Source organism: Patiria miniata, unplaced genomic scaffold (assembly GCF_015706575.1).
Source record: "Patiria miniata isolate m_02_andy unplaced genomic scaffold, ASM1570657v1 HiC_scaffold_17, whole genome shotgun sequence".
Lineage (NCBI taxonomy): Eukaryota > Metazoa > Echinodermata > Asteroidea > Valvatida > Asterinidae > Patiria > Patiria miniata.
In genome coordinates, this window is record NW_024037055.1 from 15,366,163 (window position 1) to 15,393,523 (window position 27,361).

A 27,361-nucleotide genomic window follows, 5' to 3' on the forward strand; every position below is an offset into this window, starting at 1 on the left:
GAGCAGTAGTGTAACTTCCATTACCTCACAAACTAACCAATCACAGTGCTCGTTTCTGAACGTGAAATGTGGCACAGGTTTAAAATGGAGATCGTTACCGATTTATGCATGATTAATTTTCTACGTCCATAATTCATCAATAAGGCGCATCTTTTGTCAACGTACTCACAGCATGTATTGCAATCGACAACTGCGGCATAAATCTGTATACATTTGAACTGGTGATATACAAGTTAAAGTGTTATTTGCAGCGATATATTTAACGTAACATTTATTGTGCTGCGTTTACTGTGTACGCACGGCCGGCCAAATGGCGGCTACATGTGCCAGCGAGTTGAACATGTTGAATGATGTGACTGTCAGTTCTTCAGTCAGCATGTCGGTCACTACCATTCAAGACCAAGATGCAGGTATAAACATCTTAAGACTTTTTAAATTTTGGAATAGATATAAAACTGGTAGGCCCCCTATTGTTGTTATTGCTCTCTAACTGTTTTGACTTTATTTTTCCGCAGTGGCTATTGTCATGATTGTTGTTACGGCAGCCGTAACACATTTCCATTTTCTATCGTTACGGTAGACTGCAACTTTTTATAAACATGACAAGAAAATATAAAATTAGAAGGAAAAAAGTGAATTTGAACGTTATGAAATTCGGACTTTATTTCCCTTAAAAAAATCCTCCAAAGCCTCAGGTTAGAAAAGGAAAAAAATTCTAGTGCAAAACTGAGATTCGAACCCACAACCTCGCGGTGCAAAACCTACCCTCTATCGACTGAGCTGTCGCACTGCTCGCTAAAACATGTGGAAACAAATAATTATATACCTGCGTGCGTATCAAAAAAGTATCGTAGCTAGAGGGAGCTAAACAACGACTGCCGAAACGATAGCCACTTCGTTGTTGTTTTCGTCACGTTTTTAAGGTTCAGAAATTAGGTCTTCAATAAATATCTAAATTCTAATTTCATTTGTAGGTCATGTTCAGCCTGTCATTTGTCAAGATTATTAGTAATTACTATTATTATTGGAAAGATTGTTGCAACCTGATGCTACTTCAGTTGTTGTGTACAAAGTCTATGGAGAGTCAAGACAATTTTCTAAGTGTTTCCCAACAAAATTGGAAATATTTCTCAGTCCCAGATTCATATGTCTTATCGTCATTTTTGCAATGAATGACCTTAATTGAGATGAAATACATATGAAGAAAAAAGCAGCATCAGGTTGCAACATTCTTTCCCTTTTATTATTATAATATCTTTTATTGTAACAATCAAACATGTCAAGACAAAAGAGACCTTGATAATTGAACATGTTGACGCCAGGGGCTGATCAAACAGTTGGACCATGGATGGACCAAAGATTTTCGCTAGTCCGAAAATTTAGGACTCTCAATACTGTGTATGAGAGTCCCAAAACTTAAGGACTGGCACATGAAACAATCCGTCCCACAACTCTTCAGTACTGCATCTAATCAACTGTCAGCTGACTTAGTACGAAAATTTGGGACCTAGTACCCGACATCCTTTCCGTTAGCTATACAGAAAGGTGCATTTCAGACCACGGGGCATTCTTGGAGGTATAATTCTAACTATTAAAAGTTACAAATTGACAGTCTAATGTTAAGCACTTAAGGTCCTTGTCTGGGTTTTCGCTAGTTTACTGTCTTGTACATACGTCTCTGCATAGCCTAAAAGATGGCTCTAGTTAGAGAGAAGGGCATGAAAGGAGGCCATTGCTTGTCAACAAGTTTCCTGTGTATCATCAGTATCTTAGTTGCTTTGCTGCAACCACCTGTTGACTTCCCAGCAAACTTGTTGAAGTGGATACATTTCTCAATCTCATGGAGTTGTGGAAATTTCTCAGGATGCAACTTTTTTTTTATCTTTTACCATTCAATGTAGATTGTGAGCATAGGATATGCCTTGTTGGAGAAGAGACAGCCAACAATCAACAGCTTCTACAAGATTTGCAGGTTTGTTCAATCATGGAGCTATAATACATGTATATTTTTGTCCACAGGAAAATTGAAAACCCTCCTGCAGTCCGAACAGTCACAGACTGCCCAAAATCAATCCCCTTCCCCTGCCACACCTTTATACAAAGTACAGTCAGTCAAAAACAAGCAGATCAAATTTGTGGTAAGCTGTATGACTTGCCCCAACCTGTTTGCTTCTGTACCACTGTCATTTTGCCTTTGAGAAAGGTCCTGCAGCAGGGTTTGACTTTAATGGTAGCCCGCTAGCCAAATGCAAGTCAAAAAAGCAGCGGTCTAGTCCTGCCTGTCCTGCACGACTGAAACGTAAAGCCTGTTTTGTTTTTCCATGTAGCCTGGTGTTCACTTTGAAAATTTCCCACAAAAATGACATTCAAAACCTTTCGGTTTTCATTATGTCATCGTCTGAGAAGTTACTACATGTAAGTCATTTGTGAAGTTTGTAACGGGTACATGATCCGTGAATCTGGAACCGGTTTCTGACATCAGCGGTCGGGTACCTGGTTCCGATGCACAGCCCTACCCTCAAACATTTGTGGGGTTTTTTCAGTTAAATATTTCATTTTTAAATAACATTGCTGATGCATCTTGTTGTTTAGACTCTCGGTTTGCCAGTTACGACATCCGAGACAGGTATGGAGAACGTGATAGAACCAGCCGGAGTTGAAACCCTCTTTGTTCTGACCGAGTTTGAAGGAGAAGGCTTTGAGAACTTGAGACGCAACGGCTGCCGAGTGTTGGGGGCTCCTGTCATTTATAAATGTGCAGCCGAAAAACAGGTTAGTCTGTAGTGTGACTCCATTTACAAACATGTAGATAAAAATGAATCATGCATTAATTTTGCTTAGCACATTCTAACCAGTGCGCTAACACTGTGTCCCGCATATGGAGCGCTTACGAGTGGCCGCAAGCGATTGTTCATGCACGTAGCACATATGATTGGACCAACACAACTTGAAATTAACCAACCCCATTGTAGTGATTTCTCAGTGGTAATGATGATCATTACTCCTCATACATATTTATGAGCCAAATGCACTTCTTTCATCGGTCGATGTTCCAACACACCTGGGAACTAAAAGTAGAAACCCCACACACGTGTACATGTAGACCATCATCATGTTGCAGCCACCGTGATTTTTTTCGCATTCAAATCAATGTAACCAAAGCAAGGCTGAAAGGACAAAAAAGTCTGGTTCCTTTTTGCACAAAAAAACATTATCATCCAGCACTGTTATTGGATACAGGGAACATGACTGAAATGGTGGCAGCATGATAAAGGTCTGTTGTGGTAGTTCTAGAGAAATACATGTGCATGTAGTACCCCAAGACTCCCACCTTCCAAGACTCCGGTCCCACCATGCAACAGTTGTGATCCCAATTGAGGTTTCTGGTGGTACCGAATGAAAACCTTGCGGCAGACAAATAATTATGCACTCTGTGTGAGGGATTTTCCACAGAATTGTAAGCCTGTAGTACAGGCGTGGAACTTTTCCTCAAATAAGCTGATTTCCTCCGTTTTGCTGGAAGAAGTGCAAAATTACTGGTCCCTTAGTCGGTTATTGTTTGCTGATTTTGACTACCTCCCTCTGCTTCGTGTCAGGGGCATGGTCAAATCATCCAACACCCAGGTCTAGTGATTTCCCCAAACCATGTTGTATTTGTAAAGTATCTTGCTTCATATCCATACATTACAGCCGCTGCCATTGACTAGTCGACCCTTGTACTGCTGCCACATGTCCCAGCTTGTGATTTGCTTCACGGGTTCGTCGAGAAGGAAGAACTGAAACGGCTCGCCGAGCTGGTTCATCACATGGGGGGCAGCGTCCGGAGGGACTTCAGCGCTAAGGTCACTCACCTGGTTGCCAACGGAACCACTGGTAACAAATACAGGGTAAGTTTATACAACGATCCGTTAAGGCCTGCCCCTTGATTTTGTTTTACCATCACAGCCCGAAGTTTGCAACCAAATGTCCGACTAATCTGGCATAATGTGCTTTTGAGCATGACATGTGTAGCTGGAACATGGAGTGCACGTGGCATTAGGGAAAGGCCTGTGTTTCCCCCCCCCCCCCCCCCCCAATGTACGAAGTCTTTGCATTCTGCGAGCCAATAAGTGCCCCCCCCCCCTAGAGAAGGCAAGCCAATATATTGGCTCGAGTTTCATAGCGCATCGTCTTAATAAGCCTCTGTACTGATGACGTTACACTTTCTTCACATGTGTGCTTTTCTATGGGGCTACGAAACTGTCGTCCCCACCAGGCTCCCATAAGAAAGCACACGTGTAAACAAAGTGGGACGTCGTCAGTACAGAGGCCTATTGCATGTAATTTATGCATTTTTTGCTGTATGTAGAGAATTTATATTTCTGATTGTGTTTTGAATTTGTTTGTTGTTAATCCCAGTGTTTCCCCTGGCTAATGAACTGAGCGAGGTGGTAACAATTCAACTTGATGATTGAAACGAAATTTACAGTCTGCAAACTGAAAAGAATGCAGCGCTCACAAAACTGCGCGATGATTAAAAAAACACATCGAAATTGTGACTTCTTGATACATGGAGGTAAAGGAAAATGCTCATATATTACACAAAATGAAAATTTGTTCAATTGATATTTCCTTTTTTGCCAATCTTCACAGCGAGGTGGTGATATTGGCAAAAATTGAGCGAGGTGGTCACTGAAAGTAGCGAGGTGGGCCACCTCACGTTTGAATGGGCAGGGGAAACACTGGTTAATCCTAACCTTGCCAGACATACATGTAGCACTGTGCACCAGGTATAAAAGTCTGTGAGACCTTGTTGCATTAATTAAGCCATCAACACCAGTGCATACACGGCCATTGAACAATGCCACAGTTGTATCATGCTGCAGTTAGTGACCACAGACTCTGATGAGGCAGTTTGGCCTTGCAATTTTGACCTGATGGACCTTGCTAATGTACACTGAGCAGGCTAGTTGATTTGACAAGCGTTGCGTGTTGCTGTGTCCAGCAGGGTTTCTAGCCAAAATACCTTAGGGGGTTAGGGTTAAAAGTGTACACATCACCTCCTAAGTGAAGCATGTACTTCTGATTTCCAGGTGGCAGTCAGTCTCGGGACACCAATCATGACCAAAGAATGGATCAACATGGCCTGGCAGCATAGACATGACACGCAGATATCTGCAACGACCGAAGCTATGGTGAGCACCCCCTGTCAAGTTGGTGCCGTGCATATTTTCCTAATTATCTAGTATTTGATTATTCTAATTTGGATTTTGGTCGAATATTCAATGTTTGAAATGGGCTGATCAAGATGTGAATGTGCCAGCATGATGACTGAGATCTGTGTAAAATGACTAATTGCAGCTTCATAAATAGGACCAGATTAAACCAGGGGTGTGAAATCTCAGCTATAAAGCTGATTTCAGCTTTTTTGGTTTTGGATTTCAGCTTTTTTCCCTCACTTGCTGTGTACAAAAGTATAGGAGATTTCCAAAGTTCAGCCTTTTTACACCTTTTTTCAGCTGTTTTCAGCTATTTTCATCAGTGGTCACTCACACCCCTGTTAAACGAAAGGCGTTTAACTTTCTTTTTGCACAAAAACAAACTTAAGAGTAAAGTTTTATGGAACAATCTTTACACTTTTAAATTTTTCAAGTTGTGGTCCATTTTTCATGCTCACTTTTTATTTCCACATGATGACCAAAGAGGCTGGTACAGTCGACTCTCGTTAAGGCCAAAAAAAAAAAATATTCGGTCTCTGGTCAGACCAAAGTTCCGGAATTGACGCGGCCACGCGGCTTTTTTTTTTTTTTTTTTTTTTTTTCTTCAAGCTTGGATTGTACAGACAAGGTGGGTACTATTTTGCTTTTTTGGTGTCCTCATGCATATTAGTGTCCTCCATAATTTGCCTTGGTGCTTTCGATCATTTGCCTTGGTGCAATTTCCCATTCCTTGGTGCTCTTTGGTAAAAAAAAATGAGGAGGTGCGGAAATAAAGGGCGCTGTTGGAGCTACCGCGGAACATTGTGGAAAAAAAAAAAGATCGACGCGCATGATTAAAATCGACGCGTGCGCTGACCAGAGACCGACTTATTTTTTTTTTGGCCTAATACACTGTAAATACAAATTTCGGTTATAGCAAATATAAAGCCTCGGTCCCGACTGTGCTATACATGTATGTGCACAATGAATGGGACCAGCACTCCACTTAATACAAAATTCTTATATAACAACAAAAAAATTGGCAAGGTCTCGTTGAGTTTGTAATAAGGAGTCGACTGTACTGTGCAGAGCCAAGTCTGTAACTAGGTAGCACCTCGCGGCTGAGACGAACGGTATGCTACCTACATGTACATGTACCCTGCAAAATGGGTGACAGGCGGCGTGCTACCTACCCCGCATAATGGGCGACTTGGGGCATGTTACCTACCCCACATAACAGGTGACAGGCGGCATGTTACCTACCTCGCATAACAGGTGACAGGCGGTATGCTACCTACCCCGCATGAAACGGGCAGCATGCTACCCACTCCACATAACTGGCCTCGCATATTATAAACTTATCGTTTTCTTTGTATGATTTGTGCATACAGTTGCAATATAAAATGGCACCGTTCTTCAAGTGTGTGCTGGCGTTCGTCGGATTTTCTGCAGAGGAACAAAAACACATGGAGGAGGTCACTCTCACACAAGGTAATTTGTAGGAAAAACAAACTTGGGAATAAAAGGCACATTTCTTATTTGTATTAAAGAAAGCTATTGACAAAGTTGTGTTTCGTGATCAAAATGTCGTGCATGTTTTTTCCCCCTTTTTTTCTCTCGAAAAGTGTCATATCCACTGAGCTGAAAGTTCATAAGGTTAAGGTTTTGAACACCCCTCTTTGGATTTTGAGTGGTGTTATTATTGGATGTGAACAAAATGCGTCAAAAGCAAATGATCCTATTTGCCTCTAAAAATGCAACGTGAATTTTACAAGTAAAATAAGGGTCACTTAATTGACCAGAATATGCATCAAATTTATTCAGTTGCTCATGTGAATGAAGAGAAAAGTTGCATCCATCAGACAAGGCTTAAGACAATGGCACAGTGCTTCTAAACAAATTATTCTTTATTGTCAGGTGGTACTTACGCCGAGGTACGAGATTCCACTTGTACACATCTAGTCATTGAAGACAACGCCACCACTGAAATGCCAACCACTGATGTGAAACGAGTCAAGCAAGAGGTAGGTCCAAGACCCATTGTAGACTGTTGTTCTAGAACTTAATTATTCCGAAGATTTTCAATAAAGTTTAACAGTTGCAACAATTACATGTATGATGAGCGACTACACACAAATGATTGACTAATGCGTGAGAGCATTGGGTATTAGACCTCATACATATTCATGATCAAGAGTCAAATTCTCACTGGTCCATTCAACATTACGTATTAGGCCCAAAAAAAAAAGTCTCCGGTTTCTGGTATGCGCGCGCGTCGCCGTAGCCATGCGCGTCGGCAAAATGAAAAAGTTTTTTTTTCAATGAAAGATGATGTCTCAAAACCGCCAAACTCACTGGTTTGACTGGAATCCTGCTGCTGCACAATTTTAACGTGTTTTTACATTGGGTTATGGTCGAGAATAAGCTTTATGTGACCTCTCTGGACTCCCATATATTTGCACTAAGTTTAGTCAGGCACCATTTGCAGTCATCAGCCGACATTTGAAGCAAAAAAATCAGGTAAAAAAAAAAAAAAAAGCCGCGTCACCGCACCACTTTTTGGGCAAGCTCCATACCAGAAACCGGAGACTTTTTTTTTTGGCCTTAGCCGCTAGTTTTGCTGTTTACCAAGCGCGCACCACGCAAGGATTCACGAACAGGGTATAAACATGTACGTATGCATAGTAGACTAGCGCACAGTTTATTCTTGGTTAACAGTACAAGTCTTCATGTACATTGTAGATGTAAACGGTCTTTAAACAGCTACAGAATAGCATAGCATGATAATGTTTCTTTTCATCGCACAGTGGTTCTGGGCCAGTGTTCAGATGGATGCCTGTGCTGATGAGAGTTTATACTCATACCACAAGGTAAGATATTCTAGATATATTAACCGTGCTCCTATTATCTATTTTGTTACAGTATTAGAACTTAAAATTTTGTTTGAAAAGTAAATCAGTTTTCATTTTAGCGTGAAAGTTCATCTGTGTTGGTAGTTAGATATTATTTAGAGGTAAAACTTTGATCAGCTTTCATTTGTTCATGTGGTTGCATTCCTTGAGTAGACAGTCAGCTCCGATGAAGTCCTCAACACGCCAGGGAACACGCCAGTCGTGCGCACGTCGCGCAAACGACGCCGCCTGAAGGACAGCCTCGCCGCGCTGAGCCAGGAAAACGATGACCTGGCTTCGCCGCGGCTGCCCAAGCGTCGGTCCAGCACCCTCCCTGATCCCGGCACGGTCTTATCCATGTCGGCTTCGTCTCTGCTGGATGCTACTCCCGACGAATCACTGGCAGGAAATGGTATATAAATGTCTTTCTTAATCAAATTCAAAGGGAAGATTGAGGGGGGGGGGCAGTTTGGCTATAAACCCTGCTAAACTGCCTAGGCATGCTAGGAGTCTGTGGTCACCAACTGCTGCAGGATACAACAACGACAGTGTTCTATGGGCCTTGCTCCCATTGTCTCAAAATTGGCAGTCTAGGATCCTAATGTAACAAGGTCCCACAGGCTTTGACACCCGTTGTAGAGTCCAAGCCTGAGCGAAATCTATAAAACAGGTGAAAACCTATAAATCCCATATATTCATTTAATTTTCTTGGTAGCCTACTTTTCTCTTTAAGTAACCTATATAACCCACAAAAAGCTATATTTTTACTGTTCCATGGATGCAATTTAAAAAAATTTAAGAATAAAAAAAAATAATAATATGACCCACGGAAAAAATTTAAGAATAAAAAAAAATAATAATATGACCCACGGTTTTAGTTTTCACAATGCCAAAATAACCACATTGTCAATATACCTCTCTTAGATTTTTTTTTATAAGTGTTTCAGAATTGGGTATTGTTTGCATGAAATAGTTTTCAGGGAACTTTATCTAATGTGAAGAAATTGAGGCAAGCTGAACATTTGCACGGTTCTGTGCCCTGAAAACCTATTAATGCCTGTATTTTGGCACTTGGACATGTTGGAAAACCTTTTAAAACCTACATTTTGATTTCCAAAACCTATTAAAAAAAACCTATTTTGATGAAGTGGTCCAATACGATGCCTGAGTGTCTCACATCTGACAGGTGTTATAGTTTCTTCAGAATCCAAGTTTGAGATGTGTTTGTTTTTATTCGCCATCAGATCGATGCACTCCCATGCAAGTGGATGACACACCAGTAAGTAGAAACAGCCAAGCGCAGCCAATCTCCAAACGTCACCTGACAGCAATGGAACTACTACAGACAGAGACCAATTATGTAGGAATACTGCACACTATCATCACGGTAAGTTGTGGAAATGCTTTGCATGAGAATGACGGTTGTCGTTTTAATGCCACAAGTTGTTTTTGTGACCCAAGGGTTCCTAAAATGAAATATTTTCAAACATGAAAGTTGAACGCAGTCTGGGATTCAAGTTACTTAACAGCTTCATTTGCATTTCAAAGTTTTATCTCACTAGATAGTGTGGGTACTGTTCCTTCAGAAAAAAAATGAAAACCAATGCGTCATTTCTGCAAACAAATCCATGAAAAATGGAAATATGTATTTCTTGAGCTCATACATCTCTACAAATCATCAAACAAATCACCGTCACATGCAAAATTACGGTTGACCCATGCGATTGCATGGGGATAGTGTACACGCACGAATTCATAATTGCTATGTGAAAAGATGGCAGCACACATGCAGCAATGTTTTTCCCAGATAACCGATGCGTAAATCAAAAAAGAATTGGTGAATACATGTGAAATTAAACAAATATAACATGGTTTATTTCAGTTGGATATTTTGCCCAGGGAACTAGTTTGTCAACTTCCATAACCTCGGGGAGCAATTATCTATCGTCTATCCACCCTCCAAGCATGTATTTTTTATATACTTTTGTTTCTGATGATAGGTCTTCAAAGAACCGCTGGAGACGGAGCAGACAGGAGGACCCATTCTGGACCAGGAGGAGATCAAGACTATCTTCAGCAAGATCCCTGAGATACACGAGGTCCATCAGCGTCTGCAGGAGGATCTCGAGAGACTACTGGATGATTACAGTGAAGATAAGAGCATTGCACAGATCATCATCAAGCATGTAAGAAGCGTAAACCCCTCTCATTTCGTCTCTCATAGTTTTCATTTTGTTTTTTGGTGTTGATTAATCTGTCGGTTTTAAAAGCATGATTCTTTTCCTTTTAAGTCTGATCTCTGAAGTTTAGTACAGAATGTCCCAAAAAGTGTCCATCTAAATATTTTCGAAATAACGACAAAACCACGAAGAAAATGTTTTAATCGTGCGGATACTCCTAATCCTTGGCTTCAACCCCTATGAGTGTCATTGAATTTCCATCACGCGTCACTGTGCAATGGTCATTTGATCACGACAACATTTTTGGACACTGTGACCAAGTTCCTTGCCTTGATCAATTTCAGTGCTTTGTTACGTAAGCTGTGTAAAAATCCTTCATTTTGTGAAATTTTTCAAAATTTACTTTGTGGTTTTGTTCTTTCAAAACTGGTTAGATGGATAATTTTTTTTGACATATTGTATAGTAAAGACATTGCATAGGTAACAGCTGATTATATAGACAAAATATGAACAATCACATTGGTTTAGGTAAGACGATAACTTTTATCTTGATTATTTATCCTTTCAGTCAGCTGATATGATAAAAGCATATCCAGCCTTTGTCAACTTCTTTGAGTTGAGCAAGCAGACAGTTCTTGACTGTGACAAGCAGAAGCCCAGGTTCCATGCCTTCCTCAAGGTAATATGAGCTGCTCACGTGTGTCAAATATGTGGATGGATTCACGGAAAGATTTCCATATACGAAGTTCACTCAACACCCTGTGTACAAACCCTATGAGATTGGACTGAAAAATTCTAAGTGTTTTCTAAGAAAATGCTTGTATTTTCTCACTGCTCAAATTGACTTTGATGACATGAAATTGCAATCTGGGGGCTTGTTAGTCAATACAGAGGAAAATTAGTGAACTTCGTATATGGAAATCTTTCCGGATTCACTACTTTTCCATTGATGTATTTATGATCTTAAAGTTGCATTTCGCATGCTGTTTTCTAATTTCATTCTGAAAAGTAGATTTTTTTTCTAAATTGCTATTTTTTTAGCAATACAAACACTATTCACATCGACCTCAACAAAAATCGGCCAATGTTTAGTTATCGAAATGTTAGTTTGCAATTCTGAATGATTAGCTTCAAGACAATAATTCCGTTCTCGCGGGGTAGGCCAGTTCCCACCCGACAATCAATGTCAATAATGTATGGACAAGGAGAAAGTCTGCTCAAAAAAATTCATTGATGAAAGAAAAAAAAAATCAAATTTGTTGAAGAGTAACTTCAAGATTTGTCAGAATAGTCCAAATGTTTTGGTCTGGGACCCAGACAACTCCTAACCTGCTAGTGAATATTTGCATCTTTTCCTTTTGGATTAGATTTGTCAGAGTAAGCCAGAGTGCGGTCGCCAGACCCTGACTGAGCTACTCATCCGACCTGTGCAGAGACTGCCCAGCATGATCCTACTACTGTCAGGTAAGTCTGTATGAAGACATAATTATCTAAAGACACTCACTATTATAAACAATGCTTTCATTGCACGGCCAATTGTGTGCCCTGTGTAGGGTCATACTCGACTGAACTGTTCTGTACTGTTGGCCACGTAGTAAAATTTTTTTCTCACATATGGTCTAGTCGTAGGAAGCCTTATAACACCTCACCCACAGATTCTGTGTCTTGATTGGCCGAGAGCGTGTCACATGGTACTTTCTATTTTTGCTATCTTTCTGTGCACGGCCTAAAGTACTATACCTGTAGCAACCAAAGTACTATACCATTAGCAACCAAAGTACTTTACCCATGGCGCGGTATTTGTGAAGAAATGCATGCTGGTGTGCACGTTCAGCATTGCACGTATTGTTCCCAAGAGAGCGCGCCACAGAGTGGGGTTAAAACATTTCGTGAAGGGGTGGTTTGGAAGATAGAAATGCATTTCCCACGAATTTTGTACTGAAATTGAAGTATATTTTAACTGTGTTCAGATTTAAATAACTGAAAACAAAGCAGAATCTGTGGGTGAAGTGTTATAAAAACAAATACAGAATGCTTTATCTCGCCACATGGTGTAGTAAAACTAGCCTCCCTCGGTGATCCATGGAGCATTCTATTTTTCCGTCCATGGATCACCTCGGGAGGCTAGTTTTACTACACCACTCGAAGCATTCAATGTTTATATACTAGCCTATTGCTTTAAATCATCGGAATAGGTCTAGCCGTCGTGTAGATACTTTAATAAGCCCTCTTTCAGTCATTGATTTATTTGACTCCGGTGGTTTGATGTGATGATTGCATGGCTGATTGAGTGGTATTGATGCATTACAGATTTACAGAAGAGGACTCCAGAGGGCCACATAGAACGTGATCACCTTGCCCAGGCGGTAGATTCCCTCAGGAAAGTCACCGAGTAAGTCAGCCACAAATCTTCAACTCTGGAATATTCCTCACAATTTGTCCATTTGTTTTTCTTCAATACAATATTTCTTTTCGGCTTATAATAATACAGAATATACCGCGCTATACCAAGATCATAGCAAGAAAATACACAAAGGGCATAGAACAACAGAGCGATGAACAATACATTAATCCAGAGAAAACAGGCAGTTCAAGAAATTTCTGGGAAAAGGATGATCTTTAATTAATTAAAGAACGTTTGACCATTACTTATATTAGTTGAATTATTTAATTTTTAATGTCAGTGCAAAAGTTTTTTACATACAAATGAGATAGCGACAGAAAAAGTCTGCCGATGTTTATTTTATGGAAAAATGACTATGAAAATTCTGAATTATTTATAGCCCTGACAATAATAAAGGTAGTCTAGTGTGTGTCAGACAGTGATGTAGGTCTTGAGGCAGGTCTCGGTATCAAGACCAGTCTCAAGACCGATTTTTCGTAGGCCTCGACAATTATAAGGTCTTGACTCAAAGAACTCGGTCTCTGCCTCAATCTATCTCACAGCAAAAGTCTCAAGATCATGTGGGGACTCGAGCATACGAGACCTTATTGTTCAGTTGGGGAAACCACCAAAAAATCACATTTATATGATCTGACCATATCTGACTTACTTTCGACTACAACACTGGAGGATTGCCAATGCCCAAAATTGAAATTGTGTGAGAAGAACCAAAAAAATGAATATGTACAGGGAGAGAAACTTAAACTGACTAACAATTCTGAAACAATGGATCGAATTTACTTTGGCCAGACACATCAACGAGGACAAGCGGAAGACCGAGGGCCACACCCAGATGTTTGAGGTCATGAACGACATTGAGGATGTGCCTCCACACCTGCTATCAGCCCATCGGAGCTTCGTCATGCGCGCCGACATGACCGAGATCGGCGACAAGGAGAACGGTAAAGGAGAGAACTTCTCAGAGAAAGGCGGCAGCATCAGCATGTTTCTGTTCTCAGACACATTGGAGGTCAGTGCAGTGCTAAGAGATTACACCTGCTTAATTGATCGGGGTAATAGGTTTATTACTAATTGTTGCTAGTCCCATATAGTCCTCTCTGTTCCTGACTGACTAACTAACTTACTGTACTTGCCATTTAGAAATACTTAAGTCACTCAATGACTGATTGTTACCTGTGAATCAGACTGGTATCTCGCTGACGGGTGCAGACCAGTAAATGAACTACTGTAGATCCCAGTGATATTAACGCCCAATTCCAAAAATTGTTTAAAAAAACCTCACAACTCTGCAAGGTGTTTGAGACACACATCAAATTAAAGGTTATTTCATCCTCTTTCATTTTCTGCTAATTTTTTTTTTTTTTTTGGGGGGGGTTAACCTGACGAATTCAGAAGAAATATCAATCCAAAGATGATCACCCCTCAATTCCTTTACAAAGTTTTCAAAATGTGAAAACAAAACCCAAGAATCTTCTTTTTAGGTAAACATACGTATCACAAATAATTAACATTAGTTTTCATATATATTTTTACAAAACCTTAGAAGCTTGATTAGTTTCTACTCTGTCAATGGCTGCCCTTATGTATAATGTCAAACATTGTTGATTTATCATGTCAATCACAGAAATGTATGTGATGTGTAAAGCAGCCGTTATTTACTCAAATGATTATTGAGACTTTGACAAAATTTAGGAGTTGTTTGTGGTATTTTTGTAACAGATCTGCAAGCGGCGTGGCAAACCAGGAGCCTCATTCAAGAGTCCTCATAGCAGCAAGGCCCCACAGAAATTCTACAAGCACATAGAGCTGGTTCCTTTATCTCACATCCGGAGGATTCTGGACGTGCAGGAAACAGAAGGTAATGGCCAATTCACACAATACGCAAATGCAAATGTGAAACAATTTTGACTTCACGAAACATCTGCTACGAAAGACCCCGCGATTGAAATGTGTTCAACTCTTGGGAATTCGCCGCATGAAAACTTTCCACGATGTCACAAATTCAGTCAGGTTGGCATAACAGTACTTTCCTCGCCTTCCACAGCTGTGACCCGGGTTCGATTCGTGCCCATGCCAATATGTGGATTAGACAGACATTCAGTCACTGCCTGATTCCGTGGCTTTCCTCAGAATATCCTTTTTGGGTTTTCCTCCCACCTCTAAAACTTTAATTTCTTCAAATTGCGTTCTCTTTACTGGGCCCCATGGGAAAACAGTGGATTCCACTGAATGGGCCTACCTGGTTAAAATAAGAATAAATAAATAAATAAAAAATAAATTCATGTTCGTGTTTTCTTTCACATTGAGTTTGAACCGGCCTTAACTGTACACAGCAACAGCAAAAAGTCAGAGTTAATACATGTTTAGTTACTGAATTATTACTTCACAATTTTTGAATTATTGGCTGCCAGACAATAATTCCATTTTGCCGGGGTAGGCCGGTTCCCGCCCCACAATCAGTATTGCTAATGTACAGACTGGGGAGCCAGTCTGCTCACAGAGAGGATCTGTTCTGAAAAAAACCAAAACACTTTTTTTTTCAGAGGGTGCAGGCGTCCAAAATAAAGGGGAGTTTTTCAATTGGAATAAAACATACAAGATGAAAATTAATTTCGAAAAAAAAATAATTTGAATTTATTGAAGAGCGCAGGGATCGCAACTTTAAGTTTTAATCGTTTGTTTTGTTTTGTTTAGAATGCAAAAACACGTTTGGCATTTTGTGCAAGCCGCCCATGGACACCACAGATCGCCTGGATCGGCTGTACCTTTTCACGTTAGTCAGGGAAGAGCCACAAAAAGAAGACTGGCTGAAGACAATGTGCAAACACATGGCAGACGTCACCTGTAAAACAGATGCTGTGAGTATAGGGGCTTAGGGCTTCTGATAATGCAAGTGAAAAGATACGTTGGTTCGTTGTTTGTGACTGTTCCGTTCCAAGAAAATCATTCCAATTTAGGGGTGTGCATTTACGGGTAGTACGAAAATCAGGTACCCGAGTGAAAAAAACATGGGTACACGTTAAAGAAACCTAATCCCAAAATTCAAATCCTGGCATCAACGCCATCAATACAGCAAGATACAAGTGCATACAGTGAGCTTTATAGCTTTACGGTGTAAATTGCAACTTTAGCGAGCTTCATAAACATGGTTTGTTTCGTTTTCCAATGTAGCCGGGCTTTATTTTGAAAATGCTCTACAGATGGCAGTCACAACGTTTCTTTTTCGTTGTCTGTGAAGTTACTAAGTAGTATGTAAAGTTGGTTACGGGTACCCGATCCCATAATGAGGAACCGGTTCCTGACATCAGCGTTCGGGTACTTGGGAACCCGGTTCCAATGCGATGCCCTATTCGTTCTTGGTTCTTGGTTGGTTCTTCTCCTAAATACTCCACGTGGGAGTTTGAACAGGAGGCCAGAAACACCGGGGCAAACCCCTTCTCTTAGCGATAAATGTCACTGGGTTCTTATACGTGCATTGCACAACACACGGGACCTACAGCTTTACGTCCCATCTGAAGGACAAAGCAAATAATGGTCAAGTGCCTTGCTTAAGGGCATAAGTGTCCACCCGGGATCGAACCCATGCCACTGTTGCCTCTGAAACACCATAGCATGAGTCCGGTGCTCTTAACCGCTAGGCCGTGACACTCCAACTAATTCCAATCTACATATTTTCTATTAAAAGTGATACATCTTGTTTCCCTTTCAGGATAACTTCCTGACCAAAATAACCCCCGAGGAACTGGAAATCACCAAGAGTGATTTTGACAAGGGCAAGCTGACTAAAGCAATGAGGTAGGAATGGTACTCACTGTGTGTTTTGTTGTTGTTTGAACACCCACGAATTCATTTTGTTGAAAGTCCATTCAAGTTATGTTCAGGTTCTTTATTTGTTTTTTTTCTTCACTTTTTCTAGTTTAGTATACATTTAGTTTACGCTGTTGCCCCATGCTTTTCTCTTTAAGAGCAACTTTTTTAAGTGCAGCATCTCACAGCAGTAATTAAGTAAAGTCAAGTCCGTTTAAAGCGTAATAAGGTGCAGCCCGTAAAAAAAATTAGCTGTTTCAGAAAATTTCCAAAACATCTCTTGCTTTCGTGAAGATTTTCTTTTTTCCTTTTTTCCGGAGGTGTTATATATGAAAAATCAAGTGATGTCATGTGGCGTCCATTAAAGGGGCATTTTTCTATTAAAGGCCTATATCTACAGAACTATATGTTCAATTGATTGTAACTTGATATGTACGTATAATGTGATGTGTTGTGGAAATTTGAAGTGACGTCATCATGTGTTCATCACATCAGAGAGTCATTTCAAACATCCGAAACAGCTTGTGTTTGTCCACAAACACATTTCTAGTTGTCAGCATAATACGAGATCGAATATTTATCCAATGGCAGGAAAGCCAGGCGAGCGACGCGGAAGGTCGGACGCACCTTCTCCTTCAACAAGACACCGCGCCGGACCCTGCAACGTGCCGCATCCACTGCCACACTCAACATGAGTCCCATGGTGATGAGTGTAGATCAGGCTCATCCTGCTGAGCATATGGACCTGACCGGTGCCAGACTAGCTAGTACATCAAGCCTAAATGCAAAGGTAAATCCGTCTTGGAACCCTCAGCCACTGGCGTTCCTCAGAGTCGCGCCGATCCAAATTATTGCAAAACTTTGAAGTAGAGGCACGTACATGTGGGTACATTACTAAATTCCCTGAAAACTTTCCTATTGATACGATGTTAAAAGCAAAGACATGTTCGGTCTGAAATTTGTAGTAAAATTGTTTGGCCAGATATGGTTGGATGGAAAGAAAAGTATCACTGAAGGTGGCTTTAAAAAAGTTTGTATGTGGCACTTGTTTTGTTGTTAAGCTTCTGTTGTATCCACTTAAGAGACCGTAAAAGTTGTCTGTACGCTTTCTCTGATTCTCAAAATGCATAGTAGGCACTGCGCTTAAACTTCAACAGCTTAGCTGTTGTGCAAGCTAGTAAAGATTTCGAGTTATTTCGTTGTTTCAAACGGGAAAAAATATCCCATATACCTATAGATTGACTAGGGAATCAATACATAATAAGATGCAGTTTAGGTAGTCATCTTTCATTCTGTGACGTAGGATGCTAGTCACCGAGGAACATTATATTACAAAATTGGAACAGAAATCATGTACATGTACAGTACACACACCGTCATGTTTTACTTAACTCTCCAGGACAATGCATTGTGTTTCCCTTTGTCCCTATTATATAACACGCTCCCAGGAAGGGGGGGATGCAATTCATGCACACATCTACTTTCCTGTCTGGACTGTTTCTGATGAATGTCGATCTGTTTTTCCGTACAGGTGACGTCACCCCTGGCCACTCTACCGCCGTGCACCCCTAGCAAACTGAAGAGTGTCACCTATGGACCATCTAGCGCCAACTGGCTGTGAAAGCATCCAACACGATGAAACACCCTGCAGACAACATTGGTGGATTTCACCTTAAACGCAACAGCACCGTGTATATCCTTTGTTGCATTCAATAATGCTCTCAAAAACGTGTGTATATGTTTTGACATCGTTGGTCTGAGGCAGTTGAAGAAAGGCCAGTATACGATTACTAGCATTTTTATTGTTAAAGACAAAACAGCCTTCCCCATTTGTAAAATGGATGTACCGAAACTTTAACTTACAATTTCTGGGTGTAAACCCTTTAACCCTTGTATCGCCCCAAACCGCCCTGCCTGTACTCCTCATACCGCCCTAAACCGCTCTACTTTTCTTTGGTTTTATTAATTCCCATAGGAGTAAGTACAATGTAATGCAATGTAATACAAGTGCTAGAGGATTAACAAGTGCAGCTGGCAAATACAACAATAATAATAATAAAATAATAATAACATGATTGATAGCGCACATTTTCGTAAGTTTCAATGCGCGACTAAGGACAACTCCAGAAGATAATGTCAGAGTGTCTCATTTTTTAACATAAGTCAGAATTTGTTTGGATGGCTTTCATCAAGGCATGCAGAAATATAGCATTCGTTTTAACTTTTACTGCATTAAACTTAATTCCTAATACATGTACATGTATGCCTAAAATACTGACTGTGCGGAGTGCAAAAAGGAAATATCTGAATGCATGATGTAAATTTGTTCTCAACAATTATTATCCTGTTCCATGTGATAAGTTCTTGAACTGAATGAGCAAAGCACTCTCTAACATGAGAATGATCTATTAATATAAATATAGCACTTTACTTGGAAAATTAAAATTCTTATTTGTGTACAATTTTTGACTCAGTTACAGCCATGTAAAGGAGACAATGTGTGCTTTTTGTAATTTTTGACATGCTGGGGCTTAGATGAAAACAAATCATTCTAGAATACGTTTTCAGTTTGTTGGAATGATGAGGGGTTACATTTATGGCACTCTTTCAAGGATAGCAGACAAGTTTGCTTATTACCTTAAAAGTAGTTCACTTTGTAAATATACAACAGGCCAATTCATACTGAATGCGAAAGTAAGGAGAATTTTTCGACGTCACCGATTGAAGCTTTATTGTGATGCTCATAGTTTACACCCCATCCAAGTGGCTTTATACTGAAATTCGCGGAAAATCTTAAACATGTCTTCAAGGGCCTTAAATTGAATTTTTCTTAGGAACATATTTTGTGCATCTTCCTACCCTTTAAGTGTATGAAAAATATTTGACATCCCTTCTTGGTTAATTTTATGGAAAAGTACACTTCTTTAAACAATTAAAATTGTCCATGCTTTTCCGGACAACTGAGGGCACTGTTTCTGCGATGTCATTGTTGGAAGTCACTTTTCAGCTAAGGGATTTTATATTCAAATTGTGAACCCCAAAATTTGCTCATTGAAAATATTAATTTGTGAGAAAAGTTTGCTCATTGGCTTACTGTCGTGTATCACTCAAGAAAGAAAATTCTCATCAGCAAAATATCCAAAATTCGGGCAGTTTTGATGCTCAAATGGCTGTAACATTGAGGTTCTGCCTGAAGTGACATCATATGTTTGCTTATGAATATGGAATTTGCATAAACATAAAAAATTGCACCAAAACACCTCTGAAAATGGCAAAACGAAAATTGAAAATAGGGCTTAATGGCACAAAGGTGCATTTCAAAGACAAAGACATTAAACAAGTTACATTGCATGACCCTTTAAGACTCATGATGCGATAAATAAATCAAGGGAAGTGACTTATTTCAAGACAGTCTTAAAAGCGATAGTTTGTAAATTGTAATATTTAAAAAGAATGATTCACTATTTTAATTAATTAAATATGCAAATTTTGTGTGCCATATTTGGATCAATAAAGTGTCTGAGAATCCCTTTTTTTTTCCAAACGAAACTGCTCAGTCTCTCAGTCCTGACAATCATTGTTGGATATGAAATCTCATTTAGTAAGGATCTGCAAGTAATTAGGAGAAAATGCAAAATTAAACAGTTGGTATATGGGTTTACCACAAGGTTTTTAAAGGGTAGGCCCTACCTCAGGGTACAGCCTTTTTGCATTTTCCCCTAAATCACATTGCGTGATAAATGACAATGTACAAAAAATGTAATCTTCAAATAGTAGATCCACAAGCGTGAATTTTTATGAGCAGCAAAAGTTGGCCTAACTTGAAATTGCTTTACCATTGAAAAGTGACTATGAATAGAAAACAAGTATAAACATGGCACATGTGATATATCTTCGTTAACAATGTTCTACAGTAACTCACATTGGGCAATGCATTTCAATCTTTTTAAAGGTTTTTTTTGGTATGATTTACAAGTAAGTATTCAAATATGGCCTGGTTCCACATGCTTGGAAGCTGTCCCAAAAATGATGCTACATGTAGTTAATGTTTTGAATACCTACATTACATATACATTACAAACCATTGAAATTGACACCACTGTTTACTAGTAAAACAAAACACTCGCAGATCTTGATTTAAATTGGGTATTACCTGGTTTGTTAAAAAAAACCTAAATAGACAGGAGCATTTGTGAGATATTTTTGAATGCCAGCTGAGTTTTTTTATTATGGCAATTCACATTTCATTTAATTATGTAACACTTCTGGCACCAGACCAAAATATTAATAGCTTTCTAGCCTGTCAATGATCCTGGCCTCTTGTGTGCATGTAGTCTACGTACACATATTTTAGGGAAGCCGATTATAAACATATAATACAAGCATTATGCAGGTTTACTCTGCTCCGTACTTAATTCAGTCAACTCCCGTGAGTACACAATCCGCTGGACTTGACACAAATGTTCGTTGTATACGAACCTCGTATTATCCGATGCAGTGGTTTCCACACATTGCTAACTTATGTAGGCCCTTTTGTACACAGTATTTAGAAAGTATCAGTTTGTATCCCGTCTTGATCTTCTCCTCACACATAGATTCACTAAAGTGTCAACAAATGCAGTGATGAAAACAGAAAGAAGTATGTGCCACGCGTAGCTAGCGGTTAGTATACTGAGTGCCGATAGTTCATCACTTATCCAAGGATTGGGTCCAGTATGCCAGGGGTTGTACAGTACAAAACCTGTCTGGATAAACCACGTGCCCTGCAGGATGGTACAACTAATCCACACATACCTGAAGAAGGATGGGTGTGCCTCAGATGGTACGTCAACGAGAGCTTCCAACAGTGAGCCAACGGCGCATCCAGCTATGGCCAGCACCAAGAGAACATGCAGTCTCACGTCGACAGCCGAACGGCCGTGCAGATGGTAGTAAAACAGAAACCCTTCCACGGCGAATGCCGTGGCCTGAAATATTTTATCAAGTCCTGGCCGGAGCTTGAGGCATGTCACGGTGAGTAGCTCCACCAGTCCCGCCAGCCCGAAGAAGCTGTACATTGTGGCGTGTTGGTAATTGTTGAGGCTCCTGAATGAACCGCCACTTGAGATCTTCCAACCGCCCCACCACAGCTCCCCGATGGCAGCTGCCACCGTGGCGATGACTTTCACAACTCCTTCCATGAAGACAGGATTAAGCAGTGACTTCTTGAACTGGTGGCAGCGACTGGTGTATCTTGAGGGTCTGGAGTGAAAACACGGTCGAAGCAAGTTCCATATAGCAAGGACCATGAAGAAAACACCGGGGATAATATGACCTATAAAGGTGCCCATCCTGACAGGATTGGTCAACTAAATAATCCACCAAATTCTACTTAACCTCCTCCAGCCTTCGACGACAGTGCGACTGCACTCTATGCCAACTATGATTGTGAAAATGGCTGCTCTCTGAACAACACCATGCATTTACAAGTGAAAGACGTACGTTATGGCACTAGGCCTAAAAGGAAAAATTACATGCACCGTTCAAAGTGTCCTATTAAATATTAAACTGACAGCCAATTAATGAAATCATGTACTTTGGACTGACACACAGACTGCTTAAACACAGCACAGATGGACAGTGCCTGTCTATCGTCATTATCATATTGTTTACTCAACGAATACCTAATGCAGGCTTCCAGCTATATCCACTCACATTTAACTAATAGGGCTTCCAAAATTGTGGCCAAATTAGTTGTTTTCCTATAATTAAAGATTACGCGTGTTTTAGTCCACATAACGAGAATAATTTGTCGCTTCTTGCACAAAGGCCCATTCAAGTGATACAAAACCAGTGCCCACTAACTCAGCCTTAACGCACAAGGTCTATTAATTTTATCCTTTAGGCCTATATACTGTAGACGTTTATTCCACTGTTTCACGATTCCTGTATAAAATGACTGCCAGTGCCTGTATGGGTAACATATATATCCACAAATTGTTCTGGCACCTTGACTATCATAGAGTTTGTGCCTACCGGCTGCAAAAAGAAGGAAACCCCCTTTTGGCAGCAACTTTTTGACCTACTTGTTGAGCATATTTCAAAAATTCAATTTAATGATATTAAAATATTGATCTTTAAACATAAGTGACGAAAAAAAAGGATTGCAAATGCATATTTTGTCTCTGAGATATGGTAGTTTAAAAATGTCATGTGCCAAACCTGTTTGTGCCAAACCTTTGTCCGATTGATTGAGCTCCGGAGCTTGATTTGAAGGAAAAAACACTACACTAGACTTACACGTGAACAACAGTGACTTCGGTGACTTGAATTCAAATTAGCATAATAACACTATTCTTGCGATTTTTTAAAAGATATTTTCACCATGTATGGTTGAAGAGCTATACTTCACTACATTATAAAAAAAAAACACAGTTTAAATAAGTTAAGTAAGTAGGTTAAAATTCCTGTCAAAAGTGTGTTTCCTTCTTTTTGCACCACCCCGTATAGCGTTTGGGTTTATGCGAATGCATACATTAATGATTTTTTCCCAAAGAATAAACAGTTTAATACATTTCCCCTTGATGTATGACCAACCAAGACTTGAAAACATCTGTCACGTGCAATGCACACAAAGCGAGCTGCTTTATGTTCGACTTTTTTTCCAAGCGATTTTGGTTTTTGACGGTCCCAGAGGGCCAGCCTAATGTCTTCCTTTACCCATCTCAATGATCACTGACTGTCACTTGAGAGCCGAGCAGTGCTATCGTACAGGATTACCCCGTAACGCTAATAAATGGGCTAAATTCGGCCCATTATGTATGAAAAAAAACGTATGAATCAATCGATTAGAGATTTGTGCGCTCTGTGACCAGCTTTATTGTGGTTGACTTTTGTGTGTGGGTGGGTGTGTTTGTGTGGGTGTGACTACAAATTCGTATCCTTGCGGAGACACACACACAATAGGGAACAAAACATTGTAAAGGTCTCCACTACAGGGCAATTTCTATAGATGAATAGGTCTCCACAAGGTTTCACGAAATAGATATATGGGTTTTACTCAAAAACTAGGAATTTCCAAGGTGGGTTGATCCGTCGCAAATGGAAGAGTTTTAGAAAAGGGATATTAAGTCAAAATTTCAGCCAAGGAAACTAATTCTGGTTAAAATAAGAGCATTTTGAAACTTCACTTTCAAAATTGAACACTTTACTACACGAGAACAAAGGAATGTCTCCACAAGGATACAAATTTGAGAATGTGTGTGTGTGTGTGTGATAAAGCGCAGGGGGCCCAGGGAGAGCAACTGTGAACTGAGCCTTTTTATAACGGGAGCTGTTAAGATTTCTGTATAAACTAAATTGCCAAATATGATAACGTTCAATTTCATGTTATCGTGATTGTGATATTTCAGGTACATTGACCATTAACCTCTTCCCCAGCGTGCCGAGCAGTACGCACCCACCACTACCTGCTCTCTCACCCTGGTATTGGATCATTAAACTTTGCATGTGCAAGATTTGAACACGTATGCAAATGAGGACTAGTCTGATGCCTGTCTGTGCGTTACATTTGCGTTTGTTTTTGTATGCGGTGTCTGGGTAAAAACAATCAATTCGTCGCAGCGCGAGCACGGCACGAGTTACGAAAACATGATTTTATTTTTATTAAACTGTTACGATCTTAACGAGACAACATGCAGTATCACATTTCATATTAATATTAACAAGTTGGGAAAGGAAATGAATATTTTCAAGAAGGCGTGGACGAATGATCGCGAAAACAGGTACAGCACGTTGTGAATAAACAACACCAAGTACACGATATGAATCCATTACTATAAGTGCGGTATCGAATCAGGATACAGGGAGAAAGTTTCCTATCCAGGGCTTACTATTGGAAACGAGGTTGGAAATAAAGTAAGCACTGGGGAAGAGGTTAATAGACCCATGTCCCCTGGTTGTGACGTCACGACGACGGCCAATTGCTGATCAATTAAAACATTCAGCACCCGTTTGTGTGTTATTTTGGCCACATTAAACAGTGGGTCTTTTACACTATCTTAAATCTCCCTGTTGGACCAATATCCAAACAAATTTCAGGAACCCCTCTCACACTATAATTATAATTATATGGCAAGAATTCTTCACGGCTACTTCACGAGTCCAGCACCCTACACGGGTAAGCTCCAACCCTGGTCAAGCTCTAGGCGCTAGGCCTACACCCTGGTAGAAAATCCAAACTCTACAGCGACCCGTTTACAAGGGACCCGGTCCCATTGCAAGGTGGACCCGTGTTGTTATGGAGGCTCGAGGACGACAGTGTGAAAGGCTTTACCACTGCATCACTCCGCTATGAACATAATATCATCGAGAGTTCGAACCGCGCTCAGACAGTAATAACTGTTTTTTACCGGACCAGCCGCTAGCGCTGCGAATTAGCAGGAGATTAGGCTACGTGTAATTATTGTGACTTCATGGAGTTATTGTGCTGTTCAAATTGCAATCGCCATGCTCAGACAGGGGATACAGTCTTTTCCATGAACATAAGAACAAAGGAGGAAAATGTATTCTTTTGAGCTACGTTTGGTATGCGCGCTCCATAAACACTCAAGCCTATTATATACATATTCAGGGCGTTAACACAGCCCTGCTGGCGGCGAGCCAGGGCGTGGTGTGTTGGGTGTTGCACTTACGAAGGATAGACAAGATGGAGACGTCGTGGCTTTATACTGCTACTCCAAGTTTTCTCGTCGAGCGGCCTTGAATGTTAATGACCTCAAACATGTAATTTGACGACCGGAACACACGGAAGAAGGAAAAGGTACGCGTCACAGTCATGCATTCAAAGTAAGTAAAGCCATTAGATTTTGTGAAGTTGACGGCCAGCCATTATTTGTCTTCAGGCTAGCCCCATAAATGTGGCCAATTTACTGGACTACCTCCGTAAACATAGGCCACACTTCCACATGTACAAAAACGTGTCGCACTTTGTCAAATTTTGATTTTCACATTTAGGCTTAGTTTGTAGGTTTTTTTTGCTTTAGAAGCATACTCACCCTCTTTATAGGCTAATCAGAAAGTGCTGCCTTTTTCAGATGTCTATTTTTTGTGAAATTTTCAGATTCATTTGCACACCTTTGCGTATCAAAATTTCAACATGAAATTTCACAAAAATTAAACATCTGAAAAGGGACTGTTTAATAAAAAAAGTGACAGATGTTTACTTTGCACCTGGGAAAAACCCCGACCCAAATGTTTAGTGAGCCCTTACTTATTTAAAAAAAAAACCCAACATTTTCAACCTGACTATCTGTCCTTTAACTGTTGTTGTTGTTGCTGCGGTGCAAACATAATTACAAACCTGATTTCTATTTCGTTTGCAGATATCAATTGAAACTAATCAAAATGATATCCTTAATACGGAGACACGGGGACATCTTCCGGCAACTCAGAGGAATCGAATATGGTGAGTTTGGATTCTTCAGAAATTAATTGCACAGTATGTCCTAAAAAGTGTCCGTTTGCCTATTTAAAATAACTACAAAATCATGAGGTCAATTGAAATTGTTTGGTCTTGCTGATACTTCTACGCATTGGCCTCTACTCCTAGGCTTTGGGGAGTTTCATTTATTTCAGTTTTGCATTAGTGCTACGCAATGGTCAGTTGATCACAACAACATTTTTGGACAATGTGACCAAGTTCCTTTCCTTACCCAATCACAGTTCTGTGTTACGTAAGCTGTGTAAAATCCCTCATATTGTAAATTGGGCTTCAGCTGGGATTGGAATCATTTGCCTGGCTATCAGTCATTATGGCAAGAAGCAAGAAGTAATAATGCTCAAGGGCAAATGATTCCTATCCCCAACGACACCAGCCTTTTTTTCTCAGCATGCAGGATTTTACACAGCTTACGCAACACAGCAAATTGATTGATGCATGAACTTGGAATGTCAAATTGTTGCTGTGCTCAATTGACAATCGTGCAATGATGCGAGAAACTCATAGGGGTTGAGGCAAACATCTTCACAACCAAACAATTTCAAAATAGACATTGTGGATCTGAAGTCATTTTAAAAACAGTCATACGGACACGTTTTGGGGACATACTTTATATAGGGCCAACATGTAGAACAAATTTTACGTTTTTCGAAAGCTGCTGAGTAGGTCTACAACATGCGAAAACAAGCAAGTCTTGAGACCCAAAATTGCAAAACTTGTGGAGAAAATGCAAGGTGTAGTCACTGAATCGCGCTAGTTGCGTTTTGTGCAGTAAAACCCATAGCAAGGACTGACAGAGCCATACAACACCGCCTCTCTATATATCGATTAAAAGATACCTTAAAACAGGAAATTCTAGACAAACTCTGCGTTGTTCGAAAGCTGCTGGTTATAGGTCTACAACATGCAAAAACAAGCAAGTCTTAAGACCCAAGACTTGAGGAGAAAATGCAAGAAGTAGTCACTGGATCCAGCTAGTTGCGTTTTGTGCAGTAAATCCCATAGCAAGGCCTGTCAGAGCCATACAACACCGCCTCTCTGAAAGTCGATCAAAAGTTACCTTAAAACAGGAAATTGTAGACAAACTCTACGTTGTTCAAAAGCTGTTGAGAAGGTCTACAACATGCAAAAACAAGCAAGTATTGAGACCCAAAACTTGTGGAGAAAAAGCAAGATGTACTCTCTGAATCCCGCTAGTTTCGTTTTGTGCAGTTAATCCCATAGCAAGGCCTGTCAGTGCCATACAACATCGCCTCTCTATGTGTCGATCAAAAGGTACCTTACAACAGTTAATTATAGACCCACTCTACGTTGTTCGAAAGCTGCTGATTATGTTTACAACATGCAAAAACAAGCCAGTCTTTAGACCCATGACTTTTGCAGAAAACAGAAGATGTATTCACTCAATCCCGCTAGTTGCGTTT

At 40.2% G+C, this 27,361-nt stretch overlaps 2 protein-coding genes across 2 annotated transcripts; one reads left to right on the forward strand and one right to left on the reverse strand.

Moving 5' to 3' along the window:
* Positions 1-23: 23 nt before the first annotated feature.
* On the forward strand, positions 24-20,008 carry LOC119723952 (protein ECT2-like). The gene is given in 21 exon segments (XM_038194873.1): positions 24-410; positions 1,902-1,972; positions 2,593-2,772; positions 3,691-3,751; positions 3,754-3,887; positions 5,073-5,174; positions 6,569-6,668; positions 7,095-7,201; positions 7,985-8,047; positions 8,243-8,480; positions 9,313-9,455; positions 10,069-10,254; positions 10,817-10,927; positions 11,616-11,712; positions 12,559-12,640; positions 13,442-13,661; positions 14,372-14,510; positions 15,347-15,510; positions 16,362-16,447; positions 17,051-17,249; positions 17,991-20,008. Coding segments are annotated over 21 exon segments (2,673 nt in total). The 5' UTR covers positions 24-310; the 3' UTR covers positions 18,081-20,008.
* Positions 20,000-21,989, reverse strand: LOC119723955 (transmembrane protein 45B-like). The gene has a single exon (XM_038194874.1). It carries the CDS (start codon positions 21,787-21,789, stop codon positions 21,016-21,018), a length of 774 nt encoding a protein of 257 aa, XP_038050802.1. The 5' UTR covers positions 21,790-21,989; the 3' UTR covers positions 20,000-21,015.
* Between the last annotated feature and the right edge of the window lie 5,372 nt (positions 21,990-27,361).